This window comes from Anomalospiza imberbis, chromosome 6, assembly GCF_031753505.1.
Source record: "Anomalospiza imberbis isolate Cuckoo-Finch-1a 21T00152 chromosome 6, ASM3175350v1, whole genome shotgun sequence".
NCBI lineage: Eukaryota > Metazoa > Chordata > Aves > Passeriformes > Viduidae > Anomalospiza > Anomalospiza imberbis.
Window position 1 is genome coordinate 15,519,718 of NC_089686.1, and position 16,747 is coordinate 15,536,464.

At 37.4% G+C, this 16,747-nt stretch overlaps 1 protein-coding gene across 13 annotated transcripts in view; it reads right to left on the reverse strand.

The window, feature by feature from the left end:
* The window catches only part of UNC79 (unc-79 homolog, NALCN channel complex subunit), a 105,356-nt gene that overhangs the window by 24,639 nt on the left and 63,970 nt on the right, over nucleotides 1–16,747 (reverse strand). For 11 of the 13 annotated variants that reach the window (XR_010999834.1, XM_068192551.1, XM_068192546.1 and 8 more), the window contains 10 exons: nucleotides 14,867–14,983; nucleotides 12,777–12,860; nucleotides 11,021–11,123; nucleotides 9,130–9,270; nucleotides 5,836–5,874; nucleotides 4,759–4,871; nucleotides 4,589–4,674; nucleotides 3,575–3,748; nucleotides 1,915–1,983; nucleotides 1,215–1,325 (listed from right to left, as the gene is read on the reverse strand). Coding sequence is in view for 12 of the 13 variants with exons in the window: in XM_068192551.1 (XP_068048652.1) it covers nucleotides 1,215–1,325; nucleotides 1,915–1,983; nucleotides 3,575–3,748; nucleotides 4,589–4,674; nucleotides 4,759–4,871; nucleotides 5,836–5,874; nucleotides 9,130–9,270; nucleotides 11,021–11,123; nucleotides 12,777–12,860; nucleotides 14,867–14,983 (1,037 nt within the window). In the remaining variant the exon portion in view is untranslated. The remainder of the gene's footprint in view (nucleotides 1–1,214; nucleotides 1,326–1,914; nucleotides 1,984–3,574; nucleotides 3,749–4,588; nucleotides 4,675–4,758; nucleotides 4,872–5,835; nucleotides 5,875–9,129; nucleotides 9,271–11,020; nucleotides 11,124–12,776; nucleotides 12,861–14,866; nucleotides 14,984–16,747) is intronic. The other 2 variants (XM_068192555.1, XM_068192547.1) reach the window with 1 other exon arrangement.

The following is a 16,747-nucleotide window of genomic DNA, read 5'->3' on the forward strand; positions in this document are numbered from 1 at the left end:
AAGCACTAGTAGACTTCAAGGTAACATTTTATTCACTTTGCCTTGCCCAGAGCATTAACTATAGATACAGCTCAAAATAATTCCAAAAGCTAAGGAATCTCTTCTGTATTCAGGATTATTCCATTGTATAAACTCTTCTCTTTCAAATTAGACAAAAAGCTAGAACTTGCTTGCTGTCATTAAACATACTGTTAATTAATTTCTATTTAATGCTTCAAACCATTACATTTTGTAAAAATGTTTCTTATTTTCTTGTGGTGCAGTTTTTCCGCCAGAGTGTCATTGCTTTTATCATTTCTTCTTCACTGTTTGTACAGTGATATTTTAAGTCTTAACAAGACTCAAAGAATGCATGTTCCAGTTGTACATTATCAAAATAGAAAATCATGTAGCTACTTATGACAGAATGTTTCCTGAGGATTAATTACTGTTCTGACAAACATAGCAAGGATGGAAAACTGTACGCTCAGTGGCTAAAGCAACTTTTTTTTGCTCACTACCTTGACAATCTATGTAATGGAGTATATATGACCATGGGTTCAATTGCTTCTTTGTTGTTAAAATTCTCACTGATAGCTACAAAAATGAGCCCAAGTAATAACTGTTACTTGTACACCATAGCTTTCATCCAGGAATCTTTAAAACTTTTTAAAAGTGTACATATACTGTTCTCTTTTTTCCACAGCAACAGCCAAAGGAAAATACCCAATACCGAATGAACAGGATCTTAGATGGAAAGCTCCTAACTTGGAGTCTTCCATTTTAGTTAGTTGTCTACTGCACAGCTACCCTCACAGCTGTGCTCTCAAAAGGCACTACCAGGAATATTTAAGTTTTTACTCACAAGTGTGAGTGGCTAAACTTGTGCACTAGGAAAGATATAACTGTACAGACATTTTAAGTGATGCATGAATACCAGGTATCTTCTAGACATGAGAAAAAAATGTCCAAGTCACAAAATCACATCAAAATACTTTTCTGAGCAACATCTGCAGCAGGTCCCCATCATCTGTGTCTTTACTGTGAATGTAAAACTCAGCATTATTAAAAGGCACTGAACCATGATCACTACTTGATTAACCAAACTATGTTAAAACTGTTGACATGCCTGAAACTTGATACTGATTCCATCTTTACTTCCATACTACTTGTGGGAAGCACGACTTGTCCTATTTTTCACTTGTCCCTAAAGGAAAAGAAAGTGTCACTGTTACCTTTGTGAAGGCTCGGTAGCACAAACCACAGAGTTCCACCAGGTAGGCCAGAGTGAAGACAGCATTCTGAATTACAAAACTCAGTAATTTTGAAAAAGGTTCCAGAAGACTCTGCAATGACATGTGTTACAGAAATCAATAACTCATTGCCCAAAAAAGCAAAGAAGCATTCCAACTCTGAAACGCCTGAATGGAACAGCATTATTTTTAGCTCAGAGGCTATCTGCCTGGGATTCACACTGTTTTGGTCAAACAGCTGTATCATATGCCTTCATGCTTCTGTCAGAAGTTAGAAACAAAAAGTTAGAAAATAGTTTCACTTGTGACACAGTGTTTATAAGAGATTCTGTATAGTTTATGTAGGAAAATCTCACTGACTTCAGTGGAATTGTACTGAAAAAGGCCTAAGGAAGCTCATTATTCTTTCTTTTAAAGAAAAAAAATAGAGGAGGGGGAAAAAAAAAAGAGAACATCAAATCTTTAAGAAGACATACATTCACACCCACACAAGAATGTAATTCTATCCCCACTTTACTGTAACCTAGATTCCAAAGCTCTTATCATTCTCCAAACAGTATGGGACTGCACAATTTTATGCTTATATATAATACTTTCCTTGCCAGGGGATATGAACACATTCATACAATTGCACAGGCTGGCTATATCTGAGGCAATAGAATTTTGTCTTCTTGGAACTTACCCTGGTGGCACTAGTGGTAGGTATCTTCAACAAGCAAATCATGATTCTTAAACTAGAATCTAAAGAACACTGAACATATTTGAAGGCAAAAAAAGAAAAAGAAAATTAGTTAGTGCCTTTCTGTGTACATATCTTGCTTACAGTGGTAGCAGCTAGGAATAACTTAAAAGTGAAGTCTGAAAAATTATCCCTGATGATTGATTTTGAATTACTTTCTCTGAACTGGCTTATTCTTGAACACTATCATACCCCTTCAGTGGGGTATAGGTGCACACTATCAACCTTATCTTATATGTCTGTGCTTGTTCTGGACTATGATATTTTCCCTCACATATTAAGACATCTCACAACGTGTAACATTGGAATGTGCCGTGGCAGCAGCTGTTTCAGATTCCTTAAGTTGTTCCTTATGATGTAATCTTTATTTCAAGTAAATCACACAGGTTACAGCACTGAATGGACTTTTCAGGATCAATCCATTGTCTTGCCTCACCCCTGCTGTAAACATCTACAATATCAAAGTGTCCCCTATGACCATAAAGAAAAGGAGATTGAAAGTTCAGGGAAAAGCAATCACTTTTCTTGTATCACTAATAATACCTCCCATGAATAGAAGGGAAATCAGAGTAAACCCTCCACCTAAAGGTTCTGTGAATGGTGGATATGCAGTTGGAACCACTAAGATCCAATTAATTTCTTTTTATTTATTTCAGTTACATAAGATGCAGCAGATTGGGGTAGCTAGTACACAGAGGGAATGGTTATTGCCTGTTTGTCTTAGTAAGTGCTGAAGGATAATGCCACAATTTACCAAAATCTAAAGATGTTTCAAGATCTGACTATTGCATAATAGTGCCAAGGAATTTAATATCATTCATGTAGCCAGGTGGTGACAACTAATTTAAAAGACAATGCTATCAGTCATAGATTTAGATTTTGGATCCCTCAGCCCATACGGAACAACACTGCTTTGTATAGAATAAATTACCACTGAGTTCATTCACACCATAGGAAACATTAGGTGCATCAGAATTCCATTTGTTTTACTGGAGTTTACTGGAAAGATGCAGAAGTTTTTACTGTGTTTGCTGAAATATACACACCAGGAGATAAGATCCTGCTGTATGCCTTCTGAGCTCTGATAATCAGAGCCCAGAGCTTCTGGATTCAGTTTCTGTAACAATATTCTATTACAATCAGAACTACAACCTGGTCAGCCAAACAGGCTAGGTCCAAGTCCCAATAGTCTCAGCTCTCTCTGCCTGTCTGACTACTGTGTACTTTTAGCAAATTAATTAGGTGGTGCTGCTTCTTAAGAGTTTTATGTAGTTTCAACAGTTAAAATCAGATGAATTTTCATTGTCTAAATACTGACTCTCTCAAATGCAGTATTTTGATCTGACAGAGACAGGACATAGAAAATGCACAGGAGAAAGAAGTGAAAAGTACCCCGGTCAGAGTTGCTGTTGTTACCCACAGAAAACATAATCAAAGGGATGGATCAGAGATACAGTAAATCCAGTCCTCTGGAAACATCAGCTGAATCATTAGGAAACATTCACAACAAACCACTCTGACTGGTTATCCACAGTTTCTGCACATTTGCAGTACTTCCTGGCCAATGGCAATATAGCTTGTTTCAGATGTTCACACATCATACCTTCAGAGGCAAAACACACGGGAGTTTAGTAAGGAAGGTCTGAAACTGGTTACTAATTGTGGTCCAGAGGTTGCTGGGGGAATCCATCGGCAAGGCTTCCATAAAGGCAGCAATGTTTTCCAAACAGCGTAGCATCGCACCCCCTGCTGGCAAATTCTTTTTGTTGTTTAAACCCTGGGGAACGAAACGAGAACTGTGAACAATCATGCACATGCAGAAATGGTCCCTGACACGGTATTTGGAAATGCTGAGGTTAATTTTTTGAAAACAACTACTGCATACCTTTTCTATTATATTAATGATAGTGTTGTGCTGGGAATTCGTATATGCGAAAGTTAGTCTAGCAGTTCCTAAAGTACAGACAAAAGATTTTGAGCCAAAATGTTACAAGCAGGGTCCTAACTCATAATCTGCTTAGACTGGCACGGCAGTAGAAAAAGCAAAACTCAAAGTATTCAGCAGCAGATTTTTCATGTTTTCTTTTAGACACTTTTAAAGTAGGTATGTTCATTCATGTTCTGTAGACCATGTATGCTTTTGTGCCTGGTGTCCTAGGGTGAGCCCTGAAAAGATACGAGTAGTTTTACAGTGATGCCAACATCTTGTATGAGGCAATTGCCATGTTCTTGGAAGAGCAGGACACATACAAGTGACTAGTTCTAGCAGAAGGAAAAATGGTACAGTACAAATAAGCCAGCTGCATAGAAGGCAGTCAATGAAAGGCAGGCAATAGATTTTTGGAATATTTTAGAGAAACTGTCGTCAGATAAAATGAAGAGGGAGAACTGAGATGTATGAGTAGAAATGTTCCTGAAAACACAAAGCAGTGGTTGGCAAAGGAATGGGGGACACTACCAGTGGTGAGGACAGCCTAATTACCTCGAGGGAGGACAAAACAAAATTCAATGGTTTTGATGAAGCAAGTTTGAACTCGAATGAGGAGAAATTACCCTGATAATGCTAATAAAATTAGCATCACTCACCAATTGTCAACATAGCCAATTGTCAACATACCTCTAACAGCTGGCTCAGAGCAGCGATAGAACTCAGCTCACTGAAGTCCATCAGGGACATAGCTAAGGTCCGTAAAAAGCTTCCATCTGAAATTTGAATGACATTTTTGCACTGGCTGTTCATACAGAGGAAACTGAGAGTCAGAAATGCACTCAGGTATCGCACATTACCTTTAATAATGCTCTGGAAGAGCTGAGGGAAGATGCCATTGGGAGCCAGCTGATGGAACACACAACGGAGGAACTGCTTGGCTACACCTGCAGCATTTCCAGGGATCATCATGCTGAAAATGAAGGGAAAAGAAAAGAAGACAAAAATTGCATTGCAGATTAAACACTTGTCATTGCTGACTACATGGAGGGACTGCACGATTTTATGCTTGAGGAAATGGAAATGATGAGGAAATAAAAATGATGCTATTCTTTTTAATTATGGAATTGTTCAGTTAAGAGTGAGACACTCAAAACCAGAAGTGCCCTGATCCTGGAAAAAGTACAGCATGTTGGTTTTATGACTTGAGCTCAACTATGAAAAGATAAAAAAAATTACATACACATACTTAAAGTATTTCAATAAATACCTGTATTTTTCCTGAGTCTCCACATAGTTTTATTTGTGAGTCATCTGAATTTGAAATATAATTCTGCTCTCACCTTGTGTATTTCAGTGACACATAAAACACATGAACAACAGGTAAACAAAAACATTATAATATTCATTTGCCTCTTGCAGTTCCCTTCGAAAGATGAAGTACTCCCTAATCATTCAGAAATGAATGGTTTAATTTTAAAAGCCGAAGTATTATCTATTTACTCATAAATTGTACATGCTTTACAGCCTCACAAAATGAATTTATCCTATTCAGCATCTGATTTACATAATGAGGCATCACTACCAGGGATTCTCCGTGGCCAAGGAGGATTCACTTGATTGAATTTATGGAGATAGTTTATCAAGACAAATACTGAACACAGAACCAATTAGAAAAAGCTGCACTGAAATTGTGAAGACCAAACAGCATCTGAATCTGATTTTTTCCAGCTTTAACATATATGAATATGAGCTCCTGTTCATCTCCAGAAAATACAGGATATTTGAAATAAGTGTAAAGGGCAGTTTTTTTCCTTTTACTCACAAACATTAAATAACATTTTTAAAAAGTTAAATTTAGGTGATTTTAGGGTCAGGGAAGATGATGCTTTAGATTGATTGTTTCACTTTTGTCAAGGTATCCTTTGCTACCATACCTTTCTGCTTGATTAGAAAAACTGGTACTTGATGCCAACCTGGAATAAAAATAAAAAAGAAATTGAAGCTCATATGCTTTTTTTTTGTGTGTGCGTGTTTCATTTTTAAGTAAGCCAATAAAGTACCATTTTAAATAAATAACACATACGAATTTTAGAGAACACATAAAATGTTAACATAAAGATCTTCTGAAGAGCACCTAAATTCAGAAAAATCAAGTTTGCATGACATAAACGCTATTCAGTCCTGCAGTCTCACTAATGCTCAACTGCTCTAAAGACAAATTTTGCCTCCCTCTAGTAGCACAAAGATAATGAAGTAATGTATTTGTCTTACAGCATATCATGGATAACTAATTTTTTTAGAGAGAAAAAAAGTTTGCCAGAAGCTGCCTACTGACTGAATCGTTTCTGATTAACGCAGCAACACAGACTAAGGAAAAAGTCTTTGCTTGGCCCTCTAAATGGAGGCTTCTAGTTTCAGATATTGGCATCTAAGTAACTAGCTAATTTCAAAACCACTCATTACCTACAAGCTTCTCCAAAGTCAGATGAGAACTACTGTATTCTCAAAAATCAGGTCATTTATTTTTGTACCTAAATATAGACTTTAAAGCCAAATATGGGCATTCAGTGGTGGAAATACCAAACACAATCTTAAAGTAAAATCATGCACTTCAATATGCAGGACACATAAATGAATAGAATCAGGACTTACAATATCAAAGCAAAACACCTTTAATACCAAAAGCCACTAAAATCTGTACACTGTAAAGTCAATATAAAGATAGACACTGGAAGCACCCTTTATATACAAAATAAAATTCTTATTTTAATCTGCTGCAAATCAGTATTTCAGATGGTATAAGTTGACAAGTCTAAGGGAACAGTCCATAGAGCTACACTGTTTTATATCTGATCTTCAATGGGACTTTTTTGATTAATGATCCTTTTATCCTGGATTTAGCTGTTGCTTATCCCTGGTCACCCCCTGTTCTGAAGACAGTTTCCTCTCTAATCAACTAATAAAATCCAAAAAGGACCCTAAGGCAGCTCAGTCAATTTTCATGAATTATACATGAAAAGCTGGGGACACAACATACTTCCAAAAATGAAATAATCTCTAACTTGATGGTGCAGGGGATTAAAGATTATATTATCTTCAGTTGTTCTAGCATAAATCAGAAAAACACATTAGAGTTCCTGACTCCAGTATTGAGGAACTAGATCATAAATTTAAATGCATGTCAGAGTCTTAGAAACACTTCAACCTTTAATTGTCAGTAACTTGTCAGTAACTTGAACCCAGAAATTTTTTCCCTGCTGAAAATCCCAACAGATGCCTATCTGTGTCTGTGGATACCCAAATAACTTTTGAAAATCTTTCTGTGTGTTATTTAGGTCCTGAAACACCTTGGACTTCCTAACTCCTTATTTCCCCTTCTAAGCATGAAAGTAGTAGCTCTATTAGAAAGAATAAAAGTGTAAAAAGTCTAATTCATTTTCACTTCTGGCTATTTGGAGCTATATATATATATGGCACCACTTGATGAAAGACAGAGCAAGGTACATATATAAGGCACCTGAATGCCTCTCTGCTTATATAAACTACTTAGTTTACCTTATACTCTTATTGTACCTAGAATTTGTCAGAAATTGCAACCAGTAGGAACAAGACAGGACATTTACCAGGAATACCCCATGTTGCACTGTCATCTGCTGCTCTAAAACAATCAGCTGTCTCACTCTAAAGCTGCAGTATTTCCCCCTCAAAACACAGAAAAAGGTAGCCCACTTATCCCTCATCCTTTGATAATTCATCTTCCAAATTATTTCCTCTCTGTGGCTCTAGTCTGTTGTATTTACAAGAGTCACACAGAATGGGCAGCATCCATCTAGATCAGAAACTCTGCCTCCATCAGAGTTAATTAGCAGTGACAGCAGGGAACTGCAGCCTTGCAATTAATGGAAATGGAGGACTTGAAAAGCTGCTGGGTTTAAATGGAATAGGGAGGTAGTGGAGAAGCAAGGCTGTGGAGAGCCATGCCCCGGCAGAAGTCACAGCCAAGCAATTTGAACTTCAACCTCCAAAAAGAACGCGGAGGAGGAGAGCTGTGCAATGTGTCTGCATATCTAGTGCTGTCAGAAATTTATTCTGGAACACCCCATCACATCCACCCCACCTCTAAGGCAAGAAGTTGTGGAAGTGGCTGAGACAGCAACGACAATAATTCAATGGTAATGGTACACCTTAATTATCCCATGCACACTGGGTAAGAGTAACAAGAGAAAAATAATGGCAGCAAATGTTCAAGACTTTCTCAGAGACAATTTCACACAGCAGCTGGTTTGGAAGCCCTTATAAGGCAATGTAAATTTTCACCTAGCATACAAAATATGGTTGAAAAGCCTGAAGAGCATCAGGTATGCTAATGAATGATCATACCTAGGAGTCTACACTCCTCCAGGAGCAAAGTTCAGAAAAGCTGACCACATTTCTGCGTAACTTCTAAAGCAGGAGCCACATAAAAGTGAAAAATTGTGTCAAAGCAGCAACAAGGGGAGAGCCAAGAGAATGCAATTCTTGTAAGAAGCACAGAAGCTATTTATGAGCATTACACTGGGAATGCATGGCCAAGGTACTCCAGTTGTTAAGAAAGACTTCAAGAGAGCAGAAGAAAATAAGTTAAGGGAGGTTATTAGAAAAGACAAGGCTTCTTTCAAAAAGATGAAGTCCTGTCTCAAATGAAAGCAGAAAAGAGCATAAATTCTGACGAATGGGGTATAAAAAGCACTAGGAGGCAGGACAAAAAAAAAACCAAAAAAAACCCCACAACCATTTTAAGGAGCAGCTAGAAGGAGGAATAAAAACTAACAGTAGAATTTTCTTTTCTTTCAAGGACCAAGATTAAGAATCATACTAATTGCTGCACCAGTTGCTGTTCAGGTAACAAACAGGGTAGTAAATAAATAAGGGTACTGTAGAAAATCTGAATTTATTCTTTACATCACTGCTTACAGTGGGACAAGCTGAGGAGATTTCTGAGCTGGAACTTCCCTTTGGAGGGTAAAAGGGGAGAATATCAAAGGAGCTGCCAAAAATTGAACTGACAGTGGAAGAAGTTACATAGGATATTTAAAAAATTATGAATAACAAAGACACAAGACAGAACCAGATGTTATTCACTTAAGAGTTTTAAAATATACACCTTTGTATACTGAAGTTTACATAAACCAAATTCCAGGCACAAAATCCTTTCAATCTCGTTGAAGAGAGGAAAGTCCTGAATTTACCTTCCTACAGACTGCATGATGTCCAACAGCAGAGGAGCAGCCAAGTCTGGACTGAGGTGAATGAAGGTTGAGAGCACAACTATGGCCAGGCCTAGTGTTTCTTCATCATATTCTTCAAGAACAGCCCCACAGTCATGGCACCTGCAAGGAAGTTTTTAATCCTGATGTTAACAAACTTCAAACAAGCATTGCTATACTTAAATCTGTGTTTAATTATGTCTTTTAAAAGTATTATTACTTAGTACATTCTATTCCACATTTACTTAGAAAGACAATGTAATTGTGATCTTTCTATAATTAGTGGCAGCCCATAGTTTTCAAACATTAATAGAACTTCTCACTAGCTACACTGCCTGTTTCTTTAGTGACAAATGAAAGAGGGCCACAGGGCAGGCCTTGTTTTGGGTCCTTCATTGGTAATTGCACTCCAGCTCCCTCACTGTACCAGTTTGCTCTATCCAAGAGCAGTCTGCAGCAGTCTGGCCCTCAGCAAAGTGAGCACAGCCAATTTGTGCAGCTTGGGCTAAGGCCCAGGCACCATAGACACAAACAATGACACTCACAGATTATGTTAAAGAGATGGAACAATTTCACATTGCCCTTCCTGTCAGTCATGAATTATGAATAACAAATTATACAATTAGAAAACAATGATCTGATTGGTTCCCACAGCAGCTACAGCTATTAAGAAATAAATGAAAAGACCTCCCAGTGGCACAGAACCTTAGATGTCAGAAAAGTCTCCTTTCTCGGGGCAGATTTGCTGCTGAGTCACTTATCCTTCCTGAAATGCTCAAAGACAACTGAAGAAGGTCTGAAAGGGCTCTGAAATGTCTAATTATAAAGGGGATGTCAGATTTTGGAGAGATGAGACAGGCTTTCACAACCTATGAAAAAGGCAAACCAATGTGGGAAATTGGCTTATCTCAGCCCAGCAAGAAGGCTGCCTTAATTTGATCAATCAGTTGCTAATGACTCCAACAGATTTTGAGATTTTAACTTAATGGAATTGAACAGGCAATATTCTTGCCTTTTTTACTGAACATAAAGAAAATATGCCAACAAAGTCATGGAAGTCAAGCTCAGCTGGTCTGTATGTTAATAGGTACTGCCTGAGCTTTGGTGAAATGGCCAAGGGAAGTGCCACAGACCAGACTAACTTTGGGATGCTTCACTTTGTCACACAATAAGGTCCACCAGCAATCACAGCTTGCACAATGGCCCTTTCTCCAGTGATCATCTTTGCATGTCTGTCTGTCCACTGGACTGAGCACACACAGGAACTCGTGGTTTCTCTTCCCAAGTTTTGAATAAATCAATGCATGGCTCCCTGCTGACTGCTTTACTTCTCTATTAAATGAGTACACTTCTGTTTAACATTCCCTTTACAAGCATTTTAACCAAACAATAGAGGTCTGCAAAAGCTTTGAGGATCAGTGAGTATCAGCATTAAAATTGCTATGTAGATTACATATGATGACACATCAACAGCTACTGATTTCAACAGAAACCCAAAGGAATTATTAAATGGAATTTCTCTTTTCTTCTTTTTTTTTTCCCCTCAGACAAAAGAGGTTTTTGATGGATCACAAGGAACCCTTGATTGAAAGTAAGATGGAAAGTGCTTCCCCTGACCTCTGTGGACACGCAATAACCTGAGTCATCATTTCACCTATGCACAATCATCCAGATCCTACTGAACTGAAAACACATCTTGCTAGCAGTGTTTAGAAAATGTTTACCTTGGGGTAAAAAAAAAACAAAACAAAACTTAGCATGGAGATAAAATGGACTATAAATGATAGAATGGACTCTATATTTGCATCAAGTATATCTACACTTTACTTGAAGTTCAGCTAGTTCTTTGAAAGGAGAGAAAAAACCCACTTACTTGTCAGTCATCAGAATGGGCTGGTCATCAGCAAATTCTTCTGGTGCAGGTACAAACATACTGACTATACTGGGTGCTGACAGCAAACTAGATTTTGTAGCACCTTAAGGCAGTTAGGGAAAGAATTGAAAACAGGAAAGAATCATCAAACAGAAATCAAAAATGTTTGATGAGCAGACTTTTAAAGAATAGCCATAATGGCTTTACTATGCCTAGAAATAAGAAATACATTGTGTCTATAAAAAGACATAGAAGCACATTCCTTGCTTCTGCCAGGTAATTCCAATTACCTAGAACTATCACTTAAAAACAGATAAATCCTTGGGGAAAAAAGATAACATAAACCAAAAATTCCAGGAAACTGGATGCAATTGTATCCACTAGGTAGAGAAGATGATTCTACAGTTGCTATGAGACTGTACATCAGAAGATTTGCATTATTCCCCATACATTTTGGGAATTAACTTCCCATAGTTCTCAGTTACATGAAGAAGGAATTAAATTCACATGTCTCAACACCAGGTCATCAATCTATTCATATTATCCCTAACAGGGCCACAGGAGATAAACCAGGAAAGGACAGAGAGAAGAAACAATTCATAAGGAATTGAGAACATTGGAGGGCTGATAATTAGAAATGCTTTCCATTGAAAATCTTCAAAAGTATCTTTATACTTCAAAGCTGAGTTTTTCAGCTGAGAGCACAGCCACTGTGATCATGCCAACATATGAGGCTCCCTTTGCCTTTGGCACTTTTGTGCACCTAATTTCTGATAGATGCTTATTTTATTAGGAAAAGTTATGTATTATGGGAGATCCAAACTCTTGACTTCTCCAAGTTCTGCTTTCCTGAATTATAGTTTAAGTAATCCATTGCCAATTTTCTTTCTGGTTGCTTCAATCTGTAGATTCAGATTTAATGTCAACATTAGCCTGCTCTGGTAATATTTAACTATGGAAACAGAAGGAAGCTTCTCTATGTAAGATTTAGATGGAATTTATTATGACAAAATCCTGGTTACTGCAGGAAAAGCAAATTTAAAAACAGCTCTCAGGTAAAATAAGGTAAGAAGCTCCCAAAATTTCTGAACTCATAAAATAAGTGGAGTGAAATGAGAGTAAGGCAGAGTTTAAATAACCATTTTATGAAGCATGAAGGAAACATTTCTTTCACATCCATAGTTCCAAACTTTGTAATTTCTCCCTAAGGTTTATTGGATATGAGCAGACACTTCAGGAAGGCTAGAATACTCCAGTAATGTAGAAAAACATCCAGAATGCAGGGGATAGGTATAGATTTTGTATCCAGGTTTTTCTTCCCCTCTCAGATGGATAAAGATCTGTTTGTCTGCCATGGCTTTTGAAGTTTCACTGTCATATTCTCTAGATGTAAGTTCCACCGCAGCACACAAATGCTAAAAGCAGTCATAATGCATGTTAAAATGTTGGAGTAAGACTTAACTACTCAAAAATGTCCTCTCTTGTTCAGTGAATAGTAGGAAAAAACATCATTTAGGCAAAGAAAGTAGGTCACTGCCCTATTGCAGGGCTGTAAGAGTGTCTGGATGTATTTCAGCTGTGAGGGAGGAGAGTTTGTACAGAAATGAGATTCAGCCACTCTCTGCATACTTTCTGCAGGACAGTTGAGGGTTTTAACAGCTGAACAGAACACAAAATTCAGCACCATTTTGTATTAACCATGAAATCTTCCTTGCAATCTTGGCAGAGGACCAGGTCAAACAGACACTGAACTAACCTCTGATTCTCAGGGGTGGTCCCTCCAAATCTGGGTTTAGGCAAACAGGGACATTGCACAGCCTCTTTCCATGCTGTATCTGCTCTGTGAATAAAGAAAGAACTTCAGTCTCCAGAACCACAAATCCAGCACCTGTCACCAGTCAACAGAACCAGTCTTAAGTCTTAAACAGTTAAAACAAGAGAAAGACAAATACAACTGCTATAGGGAAAAAAAGGGAAAAAAAAACCAAACAAAAACATAAACATAGTAAGGAAGGGGAAAGAAAGAAAGAAGTCCATACAGGAAAAAGTACACAGACAACCTCATAATAAAGATAATAAAGAAGGCATTTTAGACAAGAGTCATTAAACAGGAAAGGAAGTGCTAGCCATAAAGATTCTACAAGATATGGAATATATGAGCCACAAAAAGAGAAAGAAACAAGTGTTCAGAAATACCAACACACTCTAAGATATAGTTTGTATTGACAGAAGCCAGGCACAAAACAATTGTTTTTTTTTACAGACAGCAACCTTGGGAAAAGAGTGGTTTGAAATAAGAATGGAAGAGAGACATGACACCTACCCAGGTAATAAAAAATAAATTAATAAAGCAGCATGGACCAAACACACATATTTATGTGGGATGAGACTACTTCCTAGTTGGTATGCATGAGTATAATGAGTCTTAAAATTGTGGGGTGACATTGAAATGATAAACAGTCACACTGAGCATTTGTCCTAAAACAAACAAACAAACAAACAAACAAACAAAAAAAAAAAACCTGCCCAAATAAAAACTTTACTTTGAAGCTAGTGGTTGAACAAGAGACTGAGAGATGCAAAGCCTTCCAGAAAAGAACATTTTGAAGGCCTTTAGCTGAATTGAATATTGGAGGGAAAAGCCATAGATGTTGTGAAGAAAGCTACTGGGTTTGGAACAGGATTAACTAGACAGAGATTCTGAACAGTTTTGAGTATTGACCTGTTCATTTTGAATACCGGCTAAGTACTCCTTGCATAACAAAGGCAGTAACTTTTAAATCTCTAAAACCCTGTCTGAAAGACTAGGTGATCCAGCTAAGTCTCCTCAATAAATAAACTTACCTACTTTTAGGACAAAACCCCCATTGTTACCACTGGCAAATTGTGACCTTTGTGATTTAAGGGTCTCATGCTGAGCATGCTATTCAGCAGACTGGAATAGAAAGGATAATTCTGATCTATGCACAATATCTTTGGCCACTCTTCAGCTACACAGCTTAGTTTTGATGGAACTTGATGCTGAAGACTAAATTAACCAAAAATTTCAACTCAGCTGTCCAGGGCTGATGGTAAGACATTCATTCAGCATGCTTAGTTCCATATAGTATTTTAAGAATTCCTTTCTCTAGATACATCTGGATCTGTTGATAAATTCCTGAGAAGCACAAATTTTTAATGTCACTACTATCAAATTGGGCACAAAAATATCTAGCATTTTTGATAAACCAGAATGAATTTATTGTTTAGTGACATCTGCTATGAATTTGGAATAACTGAAAGTGTTTTACAGAAGAAAACAAAAAACAAATTAAATGAGTAGTGAATAAATTACATGCTTAATTCCGTTTTCATTGCTTTGCATTCATCTTAAAAGGAGAAAAGGCAGTGAGTAAACAGAAACTTCAGGTGTTCAGCATGAGTTGGTGAAAACTTCTTTAAGGAGAAACAAAACTGGCTGGTAGAAGGCACAACTCTGTGGTGTACCAACACCATTGTAAACACACATACAAATAAATGATTCCATGCACCAGGGATGAAATCCTATACCTAATGAATTCAACTGTGATTCTTGTATTTCTTTCAATGAAACCAGGAAATAATCTGAGTAATATGCACAATTAAAGGGACAACTCTGTACCAGAGGGTCTACCTCCCAAATATGTAACTATTCCAACTCTTACTAGGTGATAATCTTGTACTCTTTATTAAGATTCACTTAAGACTTGATACTGATCACTTATTTGCAATGGTAGAATAGAAATACTCCTTTTCTTTGTTTTAAGTGGATTGTTACACAGTAGTTGGTTTAGGAAATAGAAATAAAGAACAACAAATGCAGCTCACCAGTATCCCAAGTGCTGATATTGTGGGGAGCACTAGACTGGTGTTCCAGCTGCCTCTTCATTAGCTGGTTCATTGTCAGAGCTCCCAAAGAGCCTCTTTTCATTTGTCTGAACTGAGCTGCAAGTCAGAAATGCAAAAGGATTTCAGGAGCTCAGACAACATTTAGAACTACACTCATTTCCTGATCTTACAAGCCAGCATGATATAAATACTGAAATGACAATGATGGCTTGCTCTAAGGATCTTGCTCAATTCAATATGCACCTTTCATTACAGTTACACAGGGTACAATTCTGGCCCTAGTGCCATCAGTCAGAAGAGACCTGGGTTCACTGTGTCAACTGTCAGTGCCTTTTTGCCTCCAAATATTATGAAAGCTAATCAAGAGACTTGGTATCTGGGAAGTGCTAAGATACTACCCCAAAACTCCCATGCTGAGAGGCAATAAATGTACACTTGAATCTCACTCACATACAACATACCAAGGAAGGAAACTCAGTCTCCTCCCAGCAAAGCATGGAGGACTGCTGTGTCCATGCTGACCCTAGGAAAACAAATTAACTGATACTATGTACCAGCAGCATCCTTCATGTGTGGCAGACCTGAACTTGCCTCCTACACACCCACCCCTCAGGCAGAACACCTGCACGTTCTGCTGAAGTGTGAAGCTAGCAGCCTTTGAAGAGAAGACCCTTCTGTAACTTCACTGCCATTTTTCTTATAGAGAGCTATCAAGCAACAAACATTCAACTTTTATTCATCCAACAATTTAGTTCATTAAAAAATTGATTTATGAGATATTTGTCACTGGATAATGCTCAAAGTAAAACCATAAGGGAGACTTACGACTTTTGGTTCATATCAATGTTGTGCTCATGAACATGACTTTGTGATGGACTGGCAGTGATAGGTTGGACTCAAGGATCTTAAAGCTCATTTCCAACTTAAATGATTCTACATATTTTCTCTAATTACATTGAGGAAGAAAGAGATCCTACACAGCTTCTGACTTTCTCACTTTTTTCTCCATTAATTTAAAAAATTCAGACTGAACGAGCATACCACCTTCACTTAGACAATTGAGCCTAAGCAGTGTACTTCCACCATTGAAACTAAAATCATTGTTCACTGCATGAAGACAGAGTTTTAAGGCCCTGCTTGAACAAGGCCTGTGAAACTGCTGACACGAGTATCCAGGAAAGCTTTTTAAATGTTGCCTTAAGTATAGCTTCAAGTTTTTCCTCAACAGGACCTTAGAGCAATAGCAACAAAACAAAGTCTTCTCTGAATGCTCATTTTCATCTGCAACTACATCCAAAATCATTAAAAAGACCACTAACTATCATGTAGTTCCATTCTAAAATTCTGAACAGTAACCATCTAAGCTGTGAAATTAAACACGGCATTTCACATTATTAACTGTGATGAAGTACAGATATGGGATGAACTGCAACTTTTAGAAAGTAAAGAAGGGTTGAGTGACTTCTCCTAAACTTGCTCTACTCATTTCCTATCAAAGAGTTTAAAATTCAGAGTAAGCAGAGTACTCCCTCAAAACCAAAACAAAACAAACACAGGCCTTGAGTAACAACAACCAAAACAAATACTTCAGTGAAAATCTGCACTGAAATTATTTTATTAGATGAAATATTTAAGTTTTTACTCATTACGTCCTTCCTAGTTATATCCTTTTGAAGTGCACTTAAACTCCATTTTTTGGCCCAAGTACAGCATTTCTGCAAAGCTGCCCTGGTATAATTGAACCTGTAGAATTGAACCAGAACTATTCTATGTTTCACTTTTTAAAGTTATATTGCAGCTGCTTTTCACAGCAAATTAAGAGAAAAATAGAATTTCTATCATTTCTAGGGCAATGATTTT